General features: G+C 42.4%; 2 protein-coding genes across 2 annotated transcripts; both read left to right on the top strand.

Moving 5' to 3' along the window:
- The first annotated feature begins 391 nt into the window (after positions 1–391).
- Positions 392–6,296, top strand: cysltr1 (cysteinyl leukotriene receptor 1). The gene is made up of 2 exons (XM_062394470.1): positions 392–405; positions 5,020–6,296. The coding sequence occupies exons 1-2, from the start codon at positions 392–394 to the stop codon at positions 6,041–6,043; spliced, it is 1,038 nt and encodes a 345-aa protein (XP_062250454.1). The 3' UTR covers positions 6,044–6,296.
- Positions 6,297–12,005: 5,709 nt separating this feature from the next.
- On the top strand, positions 12,006–17,805 carry tbx22 (T-box transcription factor 22). The gene is made up of 8 exons (XM_062394394.1): positions 12,006–12,082; positions 12,612–12,782; positions 14,071–14,172; positions 14,247–14,421; positions 15,847–16,011; positions 16,792–16,856; positions 17,088–17,173; positions 17,258–17,805. The coding sequence occupies exons 2-8, from the start codon at positions 12,760–12,762 to the stop codon at positions 17,803–17,805; spliced, it is 1,164 nt and encodes a 387-aa protein (XP_062250378.1). The 5' UTR covers positions 12,006–12,082; positions 12,612–12,759.

The raw sequence follows: 17,805 nt of genomic DNA, 5'->3' as shown, positions 1-17,805 counted from the left end.
AAAATAAAAATAAAAGCACTACTGAAATCCTTTTCAAAATTGTAAGTATTTGTAAAACTGTAATGTTGCTTTAATTGTGTTTTTAAAAAAAATTTGCCAAGTCCCAAAATATGAAAAGTAAATATACATATGACTAATAAATCTTGTTAGTATGTAAAAGATATTGTATTTTATTAAATCTTCCAGTCACACAATAAAATTTGAATACACATTTTTATAATCATATCATTGCGTGCAAGGGTAAGCGTGCTTTGCAAGCATTGTGGGAAAACGAGTCTTGGATAAAAACTTGAAAAGTAACCTCCATTAAACCCCCCATCGTAATCAACCTTATAGATTAAGGAACATGCCAGTATAGCAGGAGTGCTAGATCTTTGTCGTCATTGTAACAATGACAAATATTAGGTAAAGGTTGTGGAATATGGTCAAAACTACTTAGTTTGGTTCAGAAAAATGTGAATCAAAGACCCATCCATCCACCTCGACCTCCGCCTAACGTCAACTCTGACACTTATTTACTACATATCCTGACTCCTTCCTCAGCCCCTGACCACGGCTGCCAGGGGTCTCCTGTGCAGAAATAAAACTATGAGTCATTGGAAAATCCTTGTGAAGACATACATCACCAGTCGAAAGTTTGGACACACCTTCTCATTCAATGGTTTTCCTTTATTTTCATTTCTTTCTACTTTGCAGAAATATATTGAAGACATCCAAACTATGAACACATATGGAATTATGTGGTAAATAAAACAGTGTAAAACAAAATAGAATATGTTTTATATTTGAGTTACTTCAAAGTAGCCACCTTTTGCTTCGATGACAGCTTTGCAGACTCTGGGCATTCTTTCAATCAGCTTCAAGTGGTAGTCACCTGGAAAGGTTTTCAATTAACAGGTTTACCTTGTCAAGAGTTCAATTATGGAATTTTCTGCCTTCTTAATGTGTTTGAGACCATCAGATGTGTTGTGCAGAGGCAGGGTTGGTGCAGAGTTCTATACAGTGAATAGGCCTATTCGACTACAGTTCTAGTCCATATTATGGCAAGAGCCACTCAACTAAGTAAAGAGAAACGAAAGTCCATCATTACTTTAATACAGGAGGGTCAGTAAATCCGGAAAATTTCAAGAACTTAGAATGTATCCTCAAGTTCAGTCGCGAAAACCATCAAACGCTATGGCTCTCCTGAGGATCGCCACAGGAGAGGAAGACCCAGAGTTACCTCTGCTGCCGAGTAGAAGTTCATTAGAGTAACCAGCCTCAGAAACCACAAATTGACAGCACCTTAGATTAGAGGCAAAATAAATGCTTCGCAGAGTTCAATTAGCTGACACAACTCAACGACAGCTTTCCAGGGGCGACTGCGTGAATCAGGCCTTCCTGTTCAAATTCCTGCAAAGAAGCCACAACTGAGGAAGAACAACAAGGAGAAGGGACTTGATTGGGCCAAGAACCACAAGGAATGGACATTAAACCATGCCTTTGTCAAATTTAGTGTTGTTCCCACCATGAAGCATGGATGAAGAGTTGTGATGGTGTGGGTGGGCTTTGCTGCTGATACTGTTGGTAATTTATTCAAAATTCAAGGCATACTAAACCAGCATGGCTACCACAGCATTCTGCAGCGACATGCCATCCCATCTTTGTGTTTCAACAGGACAATGACCCCAAACACACCTCCAGGCTATGTCAGGGCTATTTGACCAGGAATGAGAGTGATGGAATGCTGCGTCAGAGGACCTGGCCTCCACAACCAGCCGACCTAAACCCGAATGAGATTGTCTAGGATGATTGCGACCGCAGAGGGAGGGCAAAGCCGCCAACAAGTGCTCAGCACCTCTGGGAACACTTCAAGACTGTTGGAAAACCTTTCCAGGTGACTACCTCATGAAGCTGATTGAAAGAATGCCAAGAGTCTGCAAAACTGTCATCGAAGAAAAAGGTGGCTACTTTGAAGAATCTAAAATATAAAACATTTTCTGTTTTGTTTAGCATTTTTTGGGTTTACCACTTAATTCCATATGTGTTCCTTCATAGGTTGGATGTTTTCAATATTAATCTGCAATGTAGAAAGAAAGAAAAAGAAAGAAAAAACATTGAATGAGAAGGTGTGTCCAAACTTTTAAGATTAAGATACATTTATTTATCCCAAACACATGCACAGACATGCACAGGCACACTCATGCAATTGTAGGGAAATTTAACCTCTGCTTTTAACCCATCTGGTGCAGGACACACAGAGCAGTGAGCAACCATGTACGGCGCTCCGGGAGCAGATGTTGGGGGAGTAAGGTGCCTTGCTCAGGGGCACTAGACAGGGTAGGGAGAATATCTTTTTGTTTTTTCTCTGTGGAGTGGAACCAGAGACCTTTTCTGCCCATAGTCAAAGTTTCTGCCACTTGTCCACCGCCTCTCTGGTACTACAATGGTACTGTACATCCCTTCTACTACCTCCATCTAACTAAAATATAGTTAATTTCAGAATAATGTGAGATGGGAGACATAAGCCTAAGAGCAAATAGATCCATAGACCTGGGAAACCTGCACTGGGCAAACACCTGGAACTGCCTCTAAAATCACAATGATCAGCAGATCCCTTTAACACTTGCATCAGTGCCAAGAAAGGATCTTTAGAGTAATTTACATTGGTTGCTAAATACGATGGACTAACACTAAATTATACACGTGTTGGGCTGATAAAGATGTTACTTATAAATATTGTAAAGTGCCATGCATCTCTACTGTAGAATACCTAACTAGAATAACAGCATCGAAAAAATGTAGGTGGAGTCCTCCTCACGGGATAAATTGAACCGAAGGGGGAGGGGGGCCCTTGAAAAGCCAAAATGAGTAAAATAAATAATTAATAGTATTAATTTAATTCAGTTTAATCAAAATGGCTGAATAAATCTATTGATTGACTGAAATTTGTATCCAAATATAGTGGAGGCTTCCTGAAGTCACCTGTCTCACCCCTGCAAACAAACGGTTCAGTCCTTGCTGCTTGTTTCTTCTGTTATCATAATCAAAGTGCCTGGCTTGTGGTGTCCTGTCATTTTAGTTTGTTAATTTCAGTCATCAGTGTGTTTTCTATTTCCCTGCCTTCCTTCTGTGTATTTAAGCCTCTGTTTCCCTTTGTCTGGTATCGGGTTGTACTAGTTGTTTCTCCACACTTTGTGAGATATGGTTTGTCTACTCCTGCTGTCTCGATCAGCTTCTCCTGCTTCCTCATTCCTTGTTCTCCGTGCGCCTTGTCGCCAGTGTTACTTTTGTTAGTGTTCTTGTTTTGTTTTTGTATATTAAATCCCCTTTTGTTATAACCTCTGCATCCTGGGTCCATCTCCTCCCTCAAACCGTAACATGGCTGACTACACAAGAAGTGGTGTTCAATCAGGACAGCAACGTAAAGTGAGGGAGTGAAAAAAGAAAAGTAATAAAGGAAAGAGAAAGAAAGCAAACAGAGGACAGACACTGCAGACAGACGTCTTTCCACAGAAAGGTGAGTCAAGCAAGTTTATTACATCACACTGGCTGTCTGTGTTTCAGATTCTTCGGATGTGTTGGGTGTGACGGATGTGTGTGTGTGTGTCTGTGTGTCTGTGTGTTTGTGTGCGTGAGTGTGCGAGAGCGAGAAAGAGCTTGTTGTCCTTCATCTGACATATTTTTTTTCTATTCTTAATGTGAATATACATTGAAAGGCGGTTGTACAACTTTATCTATTCAATGCACAATATTCAGATTAATATCAATTCATATTTGCAGCATCTGTTCAGTGCACAATATTTAGCTTCAGTTCTGCAATGTGCTCTGCAGAGGAGCTGCTACCGCAACACAATGTTTTAACAAGGCTTTGCCTTGAATATGACCATAATTATGACAATTCCTTATATGAAAGTAGTCCCTTGTTCTCAAATAAATACAAGTACTATACAGTATGAAGGTGTGTGTCTTCAGCTCGAGCAAATATTTAACAGTAAAAAACAATTTTTAAACAAAAGAATGGATTCTGTAAACAGAAACGCTGGAATTCTTTTATTTTGAAACGCATACAGAAAGTGGTTTTAATATTTTTAAATGCCTTGTTTGTGACATAATTTCAACAGGTAGGTAATATTCTCTCTTTATTGCTCAGTGAAAAACAACACTGTCTATGACACAACCCCTATGAAACGCAACCCCAGCCAGTGAGCTCAGAGAGTTTGGGGATCGACCGGTAGATTAGGATCAACGGGTTGCAGAAACTTGACTATGGGCAAAGAAGGTCTCTGGTTCGTCTCTGGTTCAACTCCACGGAGAGACAACAAAAGACGAACCTGGATTGATCTTTCCAAAAATCCAAGAGTCTCCCTATCCTGTCTAGTGCCCCTGAGCAAGGCACCTTACTCCCCCAACATCTGGTCCCCGAGCGCCGTACATGGTCGCTCACTGCTCTGTGTGCCCTGCACACAGATGGGTTAAATGCAGAGGTTGAATTTGCCTGCCATTGCATGGGTGTGTTGTGCATGTCTGTGCATGTGTTTGGTATGAATAAACATATCGTAATCTTAATCTTAATCTTATTTGATGGTGCGTGTTTATTTTGTCAGATAAGAAAATTATTGAAAATTATTAATGAATTTTATTACACGTTACTTCACAATAAGGTGCAGGAGATTCATGAAAGCAATAACAATGACAAAAATAAAAATGATCTAAAAATTACCTTTGTATTTTCCATTGATGCTACAGACATGTGATGTTGTTATTTAGATGATTGAATAAAGAATTGGATCAGTCACTGTCAGTTGCAACTCCAGCTGAATTCATCTTGTTAAACGCATGGAGAGAAACATTAGAAAATCTGAATCTTTATCATGGAACCAGATAAGATCTAAAGTGTTTCTCTACATCAGTTTCCTGCCACATATCAACACTCTGTAGGTTTCTGTGTTTTTCAGCATCATTTCTTTTATTTCTGTCACAGCAGGAGGAGGTGTAGCCACAAATGGAGCAGCAAAATCTGATCAACAGCACGGAGAGCAACTGCTCGTCCATAGATGACTTCCGCAACCAGGTTTACTCCATATCCTACAGCATCATCACTTTGCTGAGCCTCACTGGGAACGGCTTAGCCCTGGTGGTGCTGATCAAGACGAACCGCCAGAATTCCCCCTTCCACGTCTACATGATTAACCTAGTTGTGGCTGATCTGCTGTGTGTGATGACGCTGCCACTGCGAATTATCTACTTTGTCAGAGGGGGCATCTGGAGCATGGGGAATTTCCTCTGTACCTTCAGCTCCTATGCTCTCTATGTAAACCTCTACTGCAGCATCTACTTCATGGTCGCCATGTCGATCACGCGTTTCCTGGCCGTTGTCTATCCCGTGAAGAACCTGCAGCTGATGACAGTGAGCCGTGCTCGCCTGGTGTGTGCTGGCATCTGGTTGTTTATCTGTCTTTTATCGTCTCCCTTCCTCATGAGGGGTCAATATATAGACACTACCACAAATACAACCAAGTGCTTCGATGCTCCGAACGGTGAAGTCGGTGATACACTCAAAGTGCTGAGCTATTTGTCTCTGGTGATAGGCTTTGTCCTGCCATCACTGGTGATACTGCTTTGCTATGCCGGCATTATCCACACCCTAGTGTCTCGCTCCCGACTGTCTCGCACCCTTTCTGCTCAACGACAGCAGCGGGCCATGGGCACAAAAGCCATTCGAATGATTGTCATCGTCTTGTTGACATTCACAATCAGCTACATGCCTTACCACGTGCTGCGAACCGTCTTCCTGTCCCGGGTTCACGACAGCTGCCAGGAGAGGATCAAAATGCAGAAGTCTGTCGTGGTGACACTCTGCCTGGCCGCTGCCAACACATGCTTCGACCCACTGCTGTATTATTTCTCTGGAGAGGGTTGTCGCAGCCGCTTTTTCTCCTGTGCTACTCAGTCGCAGACCCAGAATCTGAGAGAAACCACCCGAAGGTCAGTTAACTCCCAACAGACAGGAAGTCGTCAGGCATCAATGTCGGGATATGTTAAAGGAAAGAGTTCAGGATGACCTGTTGCCTCATTAGTCATCAGGGAAAGAGTCAAGAAGAACAGATGTAAGATAACGTATGACAGAAAGAGATTTAACAGATTTTACGGTGTGTCCAAACTTTTGACTGGTACTGTATCTGTTGAGTAATTTTTGACCATCCTCCTTAATGCATATACTACAATATATTATGTTTATTGTGTACCACATAATATCTTGACAGAATAGTGCCTGTCTAATTTCACAGATACTACCTTCTCTCTCTAAGCAGTAACCAAGGTAGATAAAGGGACAACCAACAGTACATTGTAGTGTCTACGCTGATCCAGACAGAGAGACACCAACTTTAACTCTCACTGAGTTGCTGTGGGAGACATCTTCAGACTTGGGGTTGACAATTGCTCACGTTACTCTGTCAGTGTTTGTATATTGTTTCACCTTCTGGTCTCATTGATGCATCAAGTCTACATAAAAATGTTCTGCATAAGACGTCAGCTGCTGCCTGAGTTCTCCTTTCACCGGCTTCAAGAAAAGTTCCATACCAATATTAATCTGTTTTTAGCAGAAGAGTCTCATAGCTTTAAGGAGACAGGGTTGTTTATATCCTTTGTTTGGCACAAAACAAAAACGGGATCATACACTTCCTGTGAAGATAGTCTATTATCTATTATAGTCTTTTACACTTCATTTGAAAACCCACGACTGAATGACCCACTGACAACGTGATAGAGTTGAATTCATAAGTCGACAGAATGCCACTTGTCAGTTAAGGTTTCATCATTGGACGTGCTTCGCCATTGCTCTTTCAAATTGAACAATTATAGGGAAAACAGATTTTTTTGTGTCATCTGAGGGTTTTCTCCCAAAGACAGTGTTGCATGTTTTTCAATCATATACTGACTTTTCAGAACACTTTTATTTTATTTAAAAAAAACAATTTGATGACTTCTTGAGATTAGCTACTTCCTGGAGAGACTATCGCCAGTACTGCCGACTGCAGCAGTAAGTTACAGAGTGTCTGGCAGACAAAATAAGATATTCATTCCCTCTTGATTCTGCTACAAATGATCATGTTTCCTGGAAATATAGTCAAGATCACAGCATATGCTGTCTTTATCTGTGTGTGTTGATTTTGTCAGATGCTGTTGCATTTGTTAGTCAGGACTTGCTGAGCAGCAGCAGCAGCTTGGATATGGGTTAGAAGTGACCGCTGGTCAATTCATGTTCTTGACACGCTGTGTTTCTCTTACTATTTCATCTTGAAGGCAGAAAACAGAAACAGACCTGCTTTTGTTCTCCCATTACAATTATACTGATCTTATTTATACAATCAGTAGTTTCCCTTTAAAGCCTTAACATGTTTTTTCTGATTTAAAAAATATTATATGCATGAAAAATTCTCATAGCAATGTGCCTGGATGATTTTGTAATAGATGAACCAGAGAGGCCCTTCACGTCTATTCGCACACACCTTTAAGTTGCTCTCTTCAGCTCCCTTTCACTTATTATATTCCAAACCGAAACATTTTACCTGCGGATCCAAGAGTGTTGATCTTTAAAGAGTAGAGAACAAAGCTGGTGATACTCTTTATTCTTGACGATGTCAACTAGATCCATGAAAAGTCAAAAATCGACACTGCCTTTGCCTGCATTGTAATATTTTACAAAAGGATGAGTAGATAACTAAAAACACAGTTTGAAGAAGACAGAACAAACAGAAGTAGGAGATATAGTACATTAACCGATTAGAAGATTTATCAGGTAGATGATGTACATTACTGAAAATACTCCTATATTTAATGAACATGAGTAAGAGCATTAGTCTGATATGTTTCAGCAGCATTTTTGGATAACTAAGGGCATGTCACATCAGAGGCTACAGTATATTGAAGCTCTCTGGCTTTGGATGCACTATGTGTTATTAGTTTTATCATAGCTTTTGCCTTTTCTTGATTTTCTGAGAGTAAAAGAACTGCATATGTCACAAAAATGTTCTCCAGAAACTGGCTCTGATCTGTTGTTTATTCACTTGCAGTTTTATTCAGGTTTTAATCTCACATGGTTAGCTTTTTATTTCAGTTAATCAATAAAGATATGTGTTGATTAGTCATATTTGCAGAAGCCATGATAGTTGCTGTGAAATACTTTGACACTGATTTGATACTGGTTATAGAAGACAGTGTTCAGCTTGAACTCTTTTTTTCATTTGGCAGGTAAGATTTCCTTCTTTCGTATCCAGACATCATGGCAGCAGCTAAATGAGCCTATAAGCTCACGTTTCTCTCAGTGATAGTTGATTGGAGGAGAGGATCTGGATGGATTTCAAAAGCAAATCAAGGGTCGAAATGTGACAGTGTTGGCAGACACAGTCGATGAACTGCTACAGGTGGAGAGGGATGTCATTGTCATCATCATCATCATCATCATCATCACCATCATTGTCTCACTGACTCTCCCCAAAGCTGCTCCCTGAATCCCATAGCAGTTAAAGAAGCAGAAGCCATGGACGGACATTGTTCCTGCACAGAGGATTCCTGCAGTGGTTGGAAAGTCTGAGAGGCGTGGTGTACCTCACACAGCCTTGGGACAGGGACGAGACGGGAGGTTATGAGGAGCAGATGTGACAGGATACACACACACACACATGCACACACACATATACACACACACACACACACACACACACACTGTTGAGCTGATGACATATCAGGGTCAAAGTAATTTGTCACTCTGTAATTGGTTGTTGTAAAAAGCTTGGACCGCTTCTTTATTCTCTTTCTGCTCCCAAGTCTTCTTACATAACTTTCTTCCACGTCCACTCAGGATGTTTCACCACTGTCTGTTTACAGTAGAAGCAGTCAATAACAAAATCAGTAAATAACACAAAGGTCGTACGCTACATGAAATCCCTTCAACAGATGAGGTTTTCAGGATCCAAATTTAGACACAGTTACCGCACCATTGTCTCAGTGTAATCTGTGCATTCCAGATGAGCCTTCACTCAAGTGCAGTATAGAGAAATCACATCCCATTAGTGCCACAACAAACTAAGTGTGTGCAGCGTTCTTGATTCAAACACTTCACATATGTCACAGTGGACGGGTGGTGGAAGTTTGACATTTGGCAGTGAGTGGGCATCCGCTCCGGCAGCCCTGTATGCCCAGAATAACCATCACACAAACACACACACACACAGAGACACACACAAAAACTGCCCAGCATCAGAATCCAACATAAAAACAAACCATCAGTTGGCCCGTCATATCCACTCAGCACTGAGTTACAGGCAGACAGGCCTGTTTATAAACACACACACACACACACACACACACACACACACACACACACACACACACACACACACATGCACACATACAGTAACCAAGAATCTACGGCTGGTCATGATTACTCTTTGGGCACCAGCTTGCAGCAGCTACACATACACACACACGCACACACACCACAGTGTCATCAAGTCATACAGTGAAAAACAAATTATGCAGGGAATAAACAGTAAACAGTAATTATATGTATTCAAATAGAGGTAAATACCAAGTTAAGTCATAAAATACTTTTTTATAATAAATTTTCCTTTAAACCAAAGGAAGTTACTTTTATCCTGGTTCTGAATGTGTTGGACTTGAATCAGTTTAATGTTAATGGTGATGTGCATTTAAAGGCCTGTACCACTAATTTTTCAATTGCAAACCAATTATTCGTAATTGCTTATTAATTAGCTCGTGGATACGCAAATCAGCAGCATGGAAGCACGAGCCTGGAGGAGCCCAATGATCGGAAACCCTAATTGCAGCTAGTAATCAAACTTCCGGCATAATGGAAACCTGAGGCCCGTTCTAAATTGGATTTGAGTCTCGCTTCCGCCAAGCGTGCGTATTGTGCGTAATAAGAGGAAACATGTGTGTCAAACATTCTTGGACGTATCAAACGCATATTTCTTTTGAGATACCGGATTGAAAATGATAAAACAACCATTTGGAGCTTCCTGTTGTGCTAAGCAGTGTAAAGGCGAAGCCAGAGCGCGCCCATCATCACTCGGCTGACATCCCATAATCCCGTGACGAAGATTTATGAGCTGACTGCTGAGGGCGACGTGGAAAAATAGTCTCTGCAACGTGTGTGCAGAGGAAACTATACGCAGGCTATTTCTATCACTTTCTTCTGTCTTATACTTCAGCAGGAGACGGCACCATGGACTGGCGCGCACGAAGACTCACAGTGCGCCGTTATTTCGGGTGCGTTTTCCCTCCCACTGCGCCAGGACGCGTTTTAAAAGGATGCACTTTACTACAGTACTGAAAGAAAACGACAAGTAAAGAAGGATAAACACAAATCCAGGCCGTGGACCTAAACAGGTTATGATGACATGAGAACATGTGATTCCGGTTGGTCATAGTTCTCAATTTCCAGGCTGTTGTCAGAGATTTCCATCACCCACCAAACCAACCGTGCCGTAAACACAGCCCTCATTTGTTTTCTCCTCACAGCAATTATATCATGTGATTAAAAAACATTTTAAATAGAGCCTTTCGATGACTTGTATTTGTGTAAAGCGGATCCATTTCATGTCGAGCAGTAATGTAATAATCCCGAGCTGTCATTACTGCCCAGTTCCCCCCTTCAAGTGCGCCAAACTCCATCTGATCTCCGCACTTATGAAATCCAGACTGGCGCACACCCTCAGTGGGCACCGCAAAAAAGAAAGAGAGAAAGAAAAAAGAAAAGATCCCACTTCTATGCCGGAGGAGCGAGAGACAACCGTGTGCTTTAAGGAAAAGCCTGCAAATTAATATAGGAAATGTTAGCTTCAACAGCAACGCAGCGAGTTTGGTGGAGATATGTTACTTTTCTCCAGATGGTCTGAATTAACAGACTTAAATATTTGTGCCTCGATTCCCCCTCTCGTGCTCTGAAATGTTCATTGTATTTATCTAGGCGCTGTCTAAATGGAGGGAAGCATCATGGGAAACAATCAGGCAGATTGTTTCTGCAAAAGAGTGGCCTAAGAGAAAACGTGCTTTAAATAATAAAGAAATAATAACTTCACCCAGTTCGTTGAATCCATATGAATTCATTCATCTTCTTTCACATGTTTGGGAAGGAATTGATTGGAGTTTGCATAATATTACAAAGAGGAACGAACCTAAAATAAAAATAACCTTTGTGCAAGACACCTCATCACACGGTGCGTAAAGATGCTGCTGGTTGTCCGCGTAAAATCCACTGCATGGGATCGAGCAGAACTTATTTATATCTATATTTTTTAAGTGAATATTTATTAAATCTCAATGAATAATATATTCGATAAATTATCTTTTTATTTTCTTTCAAATTAACACGATTCACTTGTGTTAAATCAGCTGTCACCTGTTGATACTGATAAGTCATTTTCGGTGCTTATAGGCACTGACATGATTAACTGAAAATAACTTGATGACTTTAGCCTGATTATGTTTTAACTCATGTAGTGAGACTGTTTTCTTATTCGTTTCCAGACAATCGGATTTTAAGGTCGAGATAATTTTGAGGATGGACTTTTTCTTTTTTTTGCAGCGCAGGCCCATGTGGAGGAATGCATGCTGGGCTTCTCCCTCCCTCTCTGTGACGCGCAGAGGGGAACCAGAGGAACAAGCCTTCTACCAAACAGAGAGGGAAGGGGAGACACAGGAAAGGATAAAGGTGGAGAGAGGGAAATATTGTGGTGAAGGGGAGAGGCGCGCCAGTAATCAAGGATTTTGGATGAAGGTGCGCGTCTTGGAGAACGCATGGGAACGCACCGGATCAATTACGCAGCGTCACGGAGAAGAGTGGCTCCCGTAGGTGCTGCTGCTGCCTGCTCTGTCCCGTCCTGCCCTGAATGAGCTGCAGGGTCACCGAACTTACAGTGAGGGACGAAATCAAAGTTCAGACGGATAAAAGGGTTCGCAGAACGACGGGATCTTCCGCCAAGATGCAGGGTCTGAGCTCCCGGGCTCACGCGTTCTCGGTGGAGGCGCTGGTGGGGAAGCCCTGCAAGAGGAGGAAAGTGTCGGAGGGACACGAGTCAAGTTCGGTCGCAGACACCGGCGACGACACCAGCATCTTCACCGGTGAGACAGAAGGAAACTTTTTAGAGATCATCCTGCTGCGTCTGCATCCATTCATTTTACGCACAAGATGAAACAATAAAACGCACGACCACAGAACTATATTTTGCAATCAAATAATTTTTTTAAATTAGCCAATCTTTTGTATTTACCAGTTAAAAGACAAAATTATATAATTAAATCATAGAACGATTTGTAAATGCTCTCCAATGAAGTTGCTGAAACATTTGTTCTTCCCCTTTTAAAACACAGTATTTGGGTAACCTATGAGGATCGACACGTTAAATCCACTGCATTAAATCATAAGTGATTTTAAAACAAAATGCATGAACTACTTCTTCCCTTTTGCTCTACATCTCACTCACTCACCTCTCACTATTTGAACCTTTCTCTTCAGGCCTGCATGGGCGTCCAGTCAGTCAGACGAAGAAAGCAGGTTCAACGCTTAAGCGACGACCAGAGGAGATCTCATGTGAGCCGCAGAGGCAGACGGCCGGGTCCGGGCCCGAGGAGGCTGATCCGGAGAGAGCAAAGACCAAGCCGAAGGAGAGCAGCTGCCTGGCGGACAGAGAGGTCCGGGTCGAGCTGCAGGGCTCCGAGCTGTGGAAGAGATTCTACGAGATCGGCACCGAGATGATCATCACCAAAGCTGGAAGGTCTGGTCAAGAGAAACTGGGTTCAAACTCAAACTGATGTCCGCAGATCAGAGAAAACCTCTTAAGCTTTTAGGTTTTCTTTCCTTTTCTTCTTTTTGTTCTTCTTCAGAGCTTCAAATGAGTTTACCCCATATCCAGAGAGCGAGAGTAAAAATAACCTTGAAACTGATATAACTGGGCCCAATCATACAGGCTTATGATAATTATCTAAAATGTCTTAAACTGTCACTGATATTGTGTTATATTTTTTAATTAGATTATATTTACGATTTTTTATTATTATCATTTTTTATATATGATTTCTTCAATGACTATTTATCAATATATAACAGCAGGCCCCAGACTCGAGGGCCTCGCCGCTTAAACCACTGTGACCTTTAAGTCGTTTATTTGCCATGCGTTATGATTACACGTGTTCTAGTGTGTGTCGCATATGAAACAGTAGACAGAGTGGGCATGAGATGTGATATGATATTTACTACATGTGGACACAGGTGCTTGTGTGAAGCGGCTCTAAATTCGCAGACAGCGCAGTGAGCGAGCGGCTGAACTTTCTGGTTTACTGAGCACATGGACATTAAACACACAGGCTATAGATACTTGATATGTGTTTAGTCTCTTATTTGTCTTGAGGGTGTGGCATTTTAAAAAGTGCGTTTTGGCCTACAGAAAGAACAGAGCACATGATGGGTTCTGAGACAAATTCCTCTCCTTTGTTAAAATTAAAGTTACTACATTTTGTCAAACTTAATTCAACTCTATTTTCCAGTGGACGGGGACCATTAGAAATTGAAGCTTTATCATCCCATCCCGGACTATTAACTACATAATGAAATATTGTGTCATGCATGGGAGAAATTCTAGTTCGATTACATTAACTTTATATTTCCCTTTCAAAGGAATTCATTTGTGGTCTGATAGGTAGCCATGTGCGTCCCAGTCTGTGGTTTTTCGCGAGCATTGAGTTATTGGGACATTACCACTCGCTGAAATCTAGGTTCCGTTTATTCAATTAACGCGAACACACGCTATAAATCTCTGCAGCGAAGATGCCCTAATGGCCCCTCGATGTCCCTGAACCTTCCGTTGAACTTGGCCACTGCGCACAGCAAACTTTCTGCCCTCGGGTTTTACCCTGTTTGTTTCTGACCCGGTTTGGGATGTGAAAAGTGTGTTTAGCCCCCTTCTACTAATTTAACTGAAGATTTAAAAACAAAAAGTATATCATTAATTGAAACACGTCATAATTTAAATTAAGCTCCAGCTCTTCTACCTCTCATCCCTTTAGGAGGATGTTTCCGTCAGTGCGCGTAAAAGTGCGCAATCTGGACCCGTGCCAGCAGTATTACATCGCGATGGACGTCATGCCCGTGGACTCCAAACGCTACAGGTGTGTATATTAAATAATCATATCTCTGTAGGCATATAACTGTGCATTTACATGAATGCATGTTTCCCCTGCAGGTATGTGTACCACAGCTCGCAGTGGATGGTGGCTGGAAACACGGACCACTCCTGCATCTCTCCCCGGCTCTACGTGCACCCGGACTCTCCGTGCGCAGGAGAGACGTGGATGCGTCAGGTCATAAGCTTCGACCGGGTCAAACTCACCAACAATGAGATGGACGATAAGGGACATGTAGGTAACACATCCGAGCACATGATGCTTACTCTTTTCTGTCCAGCAGAAAATACACAAGGGCTGTAGTAGGCCCACAGGTGAGACATGGTTTAAAAAACACTGTTTGAAAATTTTGATTCAACAAGTTAAATATACTTCTGATGATCTGAGGAACATTGGGTTCACATAAGAAGATAATTCATCACTTAATGGCATTAGCACCGGAGTCTGACACAGTCCTGCTCAGATTGTTGTCGGATCTGAAACTGTATCGGATGATTCTTTAGGAAGGAAGGTCTGCCATGTCTTTCAGGGATAAAGGAAGTGGAAATCCCTCTCTGCTCAACAACCTTCTCTACAAGTTCACTCATGGGCAGATGTGAAAGATGTGGTGACTGAGGGGCTGAGGGAGGCTTTTGACTTGATCCTCCTGTTTATAAAACCACCACTGAATATAGACCGTATACTGTGCGTGCAGGATTCGTTATTCTGGTGTACGATGGAGGACTGTAGAGGCAGTGTGTGTTCTGTGGAGCTGAAACCTGCTTCACTATAACAGCCTGATAATCCATCATGTCGTTGTGGTCAGTTCAAACTGACTTCGTTGACTCATTTTGGATTCTAACAATTATAGAGAGGAGTTTTGAAACCTTTTTGAAACGGACACATATTGCTACAGTTTATAATTAACATGTATACATTAATTATACAAATGTATTAATTTTAACAAATTAGAACAATGATAACACACTGCAGAACTACGTTATTTAGATTTATTTATTTAAAATACATTGACACATTATTTGTTTTTAGTTATGTTCGTTTGCTGTCATCGGTCGCCTCAGGCAAACCTGATTGTTTAGTTTATATAGTAATGTCAACCTCAAATCATGTTATTTTCTATTAAATTGTTGTTTCTCATTAATATGTTATGTGAATGGCATTTGGTGGCTTTTGTTGATTTAATTGTTTAATAGCACATTTCAGTTCTTGCTGTAGCTGTACTAAATAGCTGAGGTTATGTTATTAAGCATAATATTTTTTAGTTTTCCCAGATCACACTGTGTGTAGTCATATTTGTAATATACTATGTTGAATTATATCTTTAAAATGATTTGAAACTTACACCTTTTCCAAAATTGACAAACAAACATTTTGTTAGTTGATCAAAATATTGATGCCAAATATTCTCAGTTTTTCAGCCTCTCAACTATCAGGCTAAACTTTAGCCATTTCACGACATCGCAGAGTTTTGCTGTAGGAAATCACATTTTAAAGATCAACTGACTGATTGAAAAATACAACCTTCAGACTCACTGATGATATAAACAATTGTTAGCTGGAGACCTTTTAGATTTGGCCCTGCATCTCTTCTTTCAGATGTTGACATAATAGAGGCCGAGCAGACAGAATTTTAAATATCATTTTCCTCTCCCGATGCAGATTATTCTTCAGTCGATGCATAAGTACAAGCCACGGGTGCACATCATCCGGCATGACCCTCGGATAGACCTGTCTCAGATCCAGTCGCTGCCGGCCGAAGGAGTGCACAGCTTCTCATTCCCGGAGACTGAGTTCACCACGGTGACGGCCTATCAGAACCAGCAGGTAACAATCACTGAAACCGGATCATCCGGCAAAACATTAAAATGCTGGGTTTAAGAATCTGTGTGCACTGAGGACATATTTGTTCAGAAGTTTACTGTAAACAACTGAACTTTTTAGACGTGTTTGATTTTGCTCATTTACATTGTTAATTCTTTATTTCGCAAAAATGTATTCAAAAAGCAGATGTTGGGTCTCAATCATCGACTTAGTAGTCACCATGATGATCCAGTCAACAGCTCAGGGACCTTTGACCTCTCATAAAAATGTTTTAATCTCCACATCGTGACGATGAGGAGGCCCACTCCCCTGTGGGCTCAACCAGATCATAAATTGCAGGGTCCTGATTTTCAGCGGGGTCAGTTGTTCAGTGAGGGCGTGTGTGTTCCCGTGCAGGGGAGCTGACCCCAGTGTTGGCCGCCATTCCTCCTGTAACAGAGCCATCCGCGGGGACTGCCAGCTCTTTTCATCGGGGCCCAGTTTACGATCAGCGAACTTATTATTACAGAAACTCAGTAACAAGCTGCGACTGGGCCGACTGCTGAATTCCAAACCCCGTTAAAGCACCATATAAAACTGTACAACCCTCGAACGCCCTTCTCCGAGAGCCCTGTTTGACGTGGCTGATGGCCCTGCTGGGTGCTGCTGGGAGATGCAGTCCCCGAGGGAGAGCTCTGCTACCCTCTACGCTGCCGTAAAGCTGAGCTCATTGTTAGCTTAACATGTCACTGTTTGACACCTCCACTCTTGTAACTCAATGTCTGTTCTTCTCTCACGGGCTAGATCACAAAACTGAAGATTGACAGGAACCCGTTCGCCAAGGGCTTCAGAGATCCAGGACGGAACAGGTACAGAAAGCCTCAGCCGAACACTTACTTTAGCGCAGAAAGAATTCCACTAAAGGTCCCAAGAGGGATTTAGGGTTCAGCCACTGAAACCTGATGCCACATAAACCCTTCAAATGAAGTTGAAGTGCGTCGTGCAGGATTTCACACCTCTCAGAACCAATATTTAAAAACCTGGAATAACATTTTCAAGTGTTTTTACAGTATGTGCCGTATGTGTGTGTGTGTTTACAGAGGGGTGTTGGATGGCTTATTGGAGTCATATCCCTGGAGAAGCCCTCTAAGCCTGGACTTCAAACCCTTTACCATACAGCTCCAAGGTGCTGTGCCGCAGCTCTGATACATTGTTAATTTTTCTTTTGTGTGTATCTGTGCTTCATGTTTGCGATTTAAATCTTTTACAGGAAGCTCAGGGTCGCTGACCAGTGGTGTGAAGAGCCTCTTCCCTCACCCCTCATCTCCGACCCTTCACCCGTTCTCCGTCTCTTCGCTCTCCTGCCAGGACTCTGCTCTCCACGCCTTTGCTCTCCCCCTCTATGGCAAGACCTCCATCACCTTGCCCGGCGGCACCTCCTCACTGCACAGCAGAGCCTTCTCCTCCCTGGGAGCAGACAGACTGAGGGGCTTGCCCCCGTCGTCTCCGCTCGCAGACCTCTCGCTCTTTTCGGCCCTGCAGGGAAAGAAACTTGCCCACTGCAGAGACCACTGTCTTCACGGATCTGCTGGGAGCTCCCCCTGCCTCATTCCCCTCCACAGCCCCCTCAGCCCTCAGGGGCCTTCTCTCCTGCCGCATCTCTCTGACACTGCGGGCCCCTACTGCCTTTACCGCTACAGCTTCCCCCTGAGCCCCCAACTCGCAGCCATATCCCGGCACGCCAAGCTCGCCGAGGACACCACAGACTGTCTGCTGCGCCAGTCTCCATGGCACCCGACCACCAACCACTGCCTCTGA

The sequence above is a fragment of the Platichthys flesus genome, chromosome 8, assembly GCF_949316205.1.
Source record: "Platichthys flesus chromosome 8, fPlaFle2.1, whole genome shotgun sequence".
Taxonomy (NCBI): Eukaryota; Metazoa; Chordata; class Actinopteri; order Pleuronectiformes; family Pleuronectidae; genus Platichthys; species Platichthys flesus.
This window is presented reverse-complemented; position numbering and strand designations above follow the sequence as displayed.

Bases quoted from the DNA above. Each gene is read 5' to 3' on its own strand.
- tbx22 (XM_062394394.1), top strand. From the start codon at position 12,760: ATGATCATCACCAAAGCTGGAAG. The intron at 14,422-15,846 runs GTAGGTAACACA...CTCCCGATGCAG, and splicing joins AGATGGACGATAAGGGACAT to ATTATTCTTCAGTCGATGCA. The intron at 16,012-16,791 runs GTAACAATCACT...CTCACGGGCTAG, and splicing joins CGGCCTATCAGAACCAGCAG to ATCACAAAACTGAAGATTGA.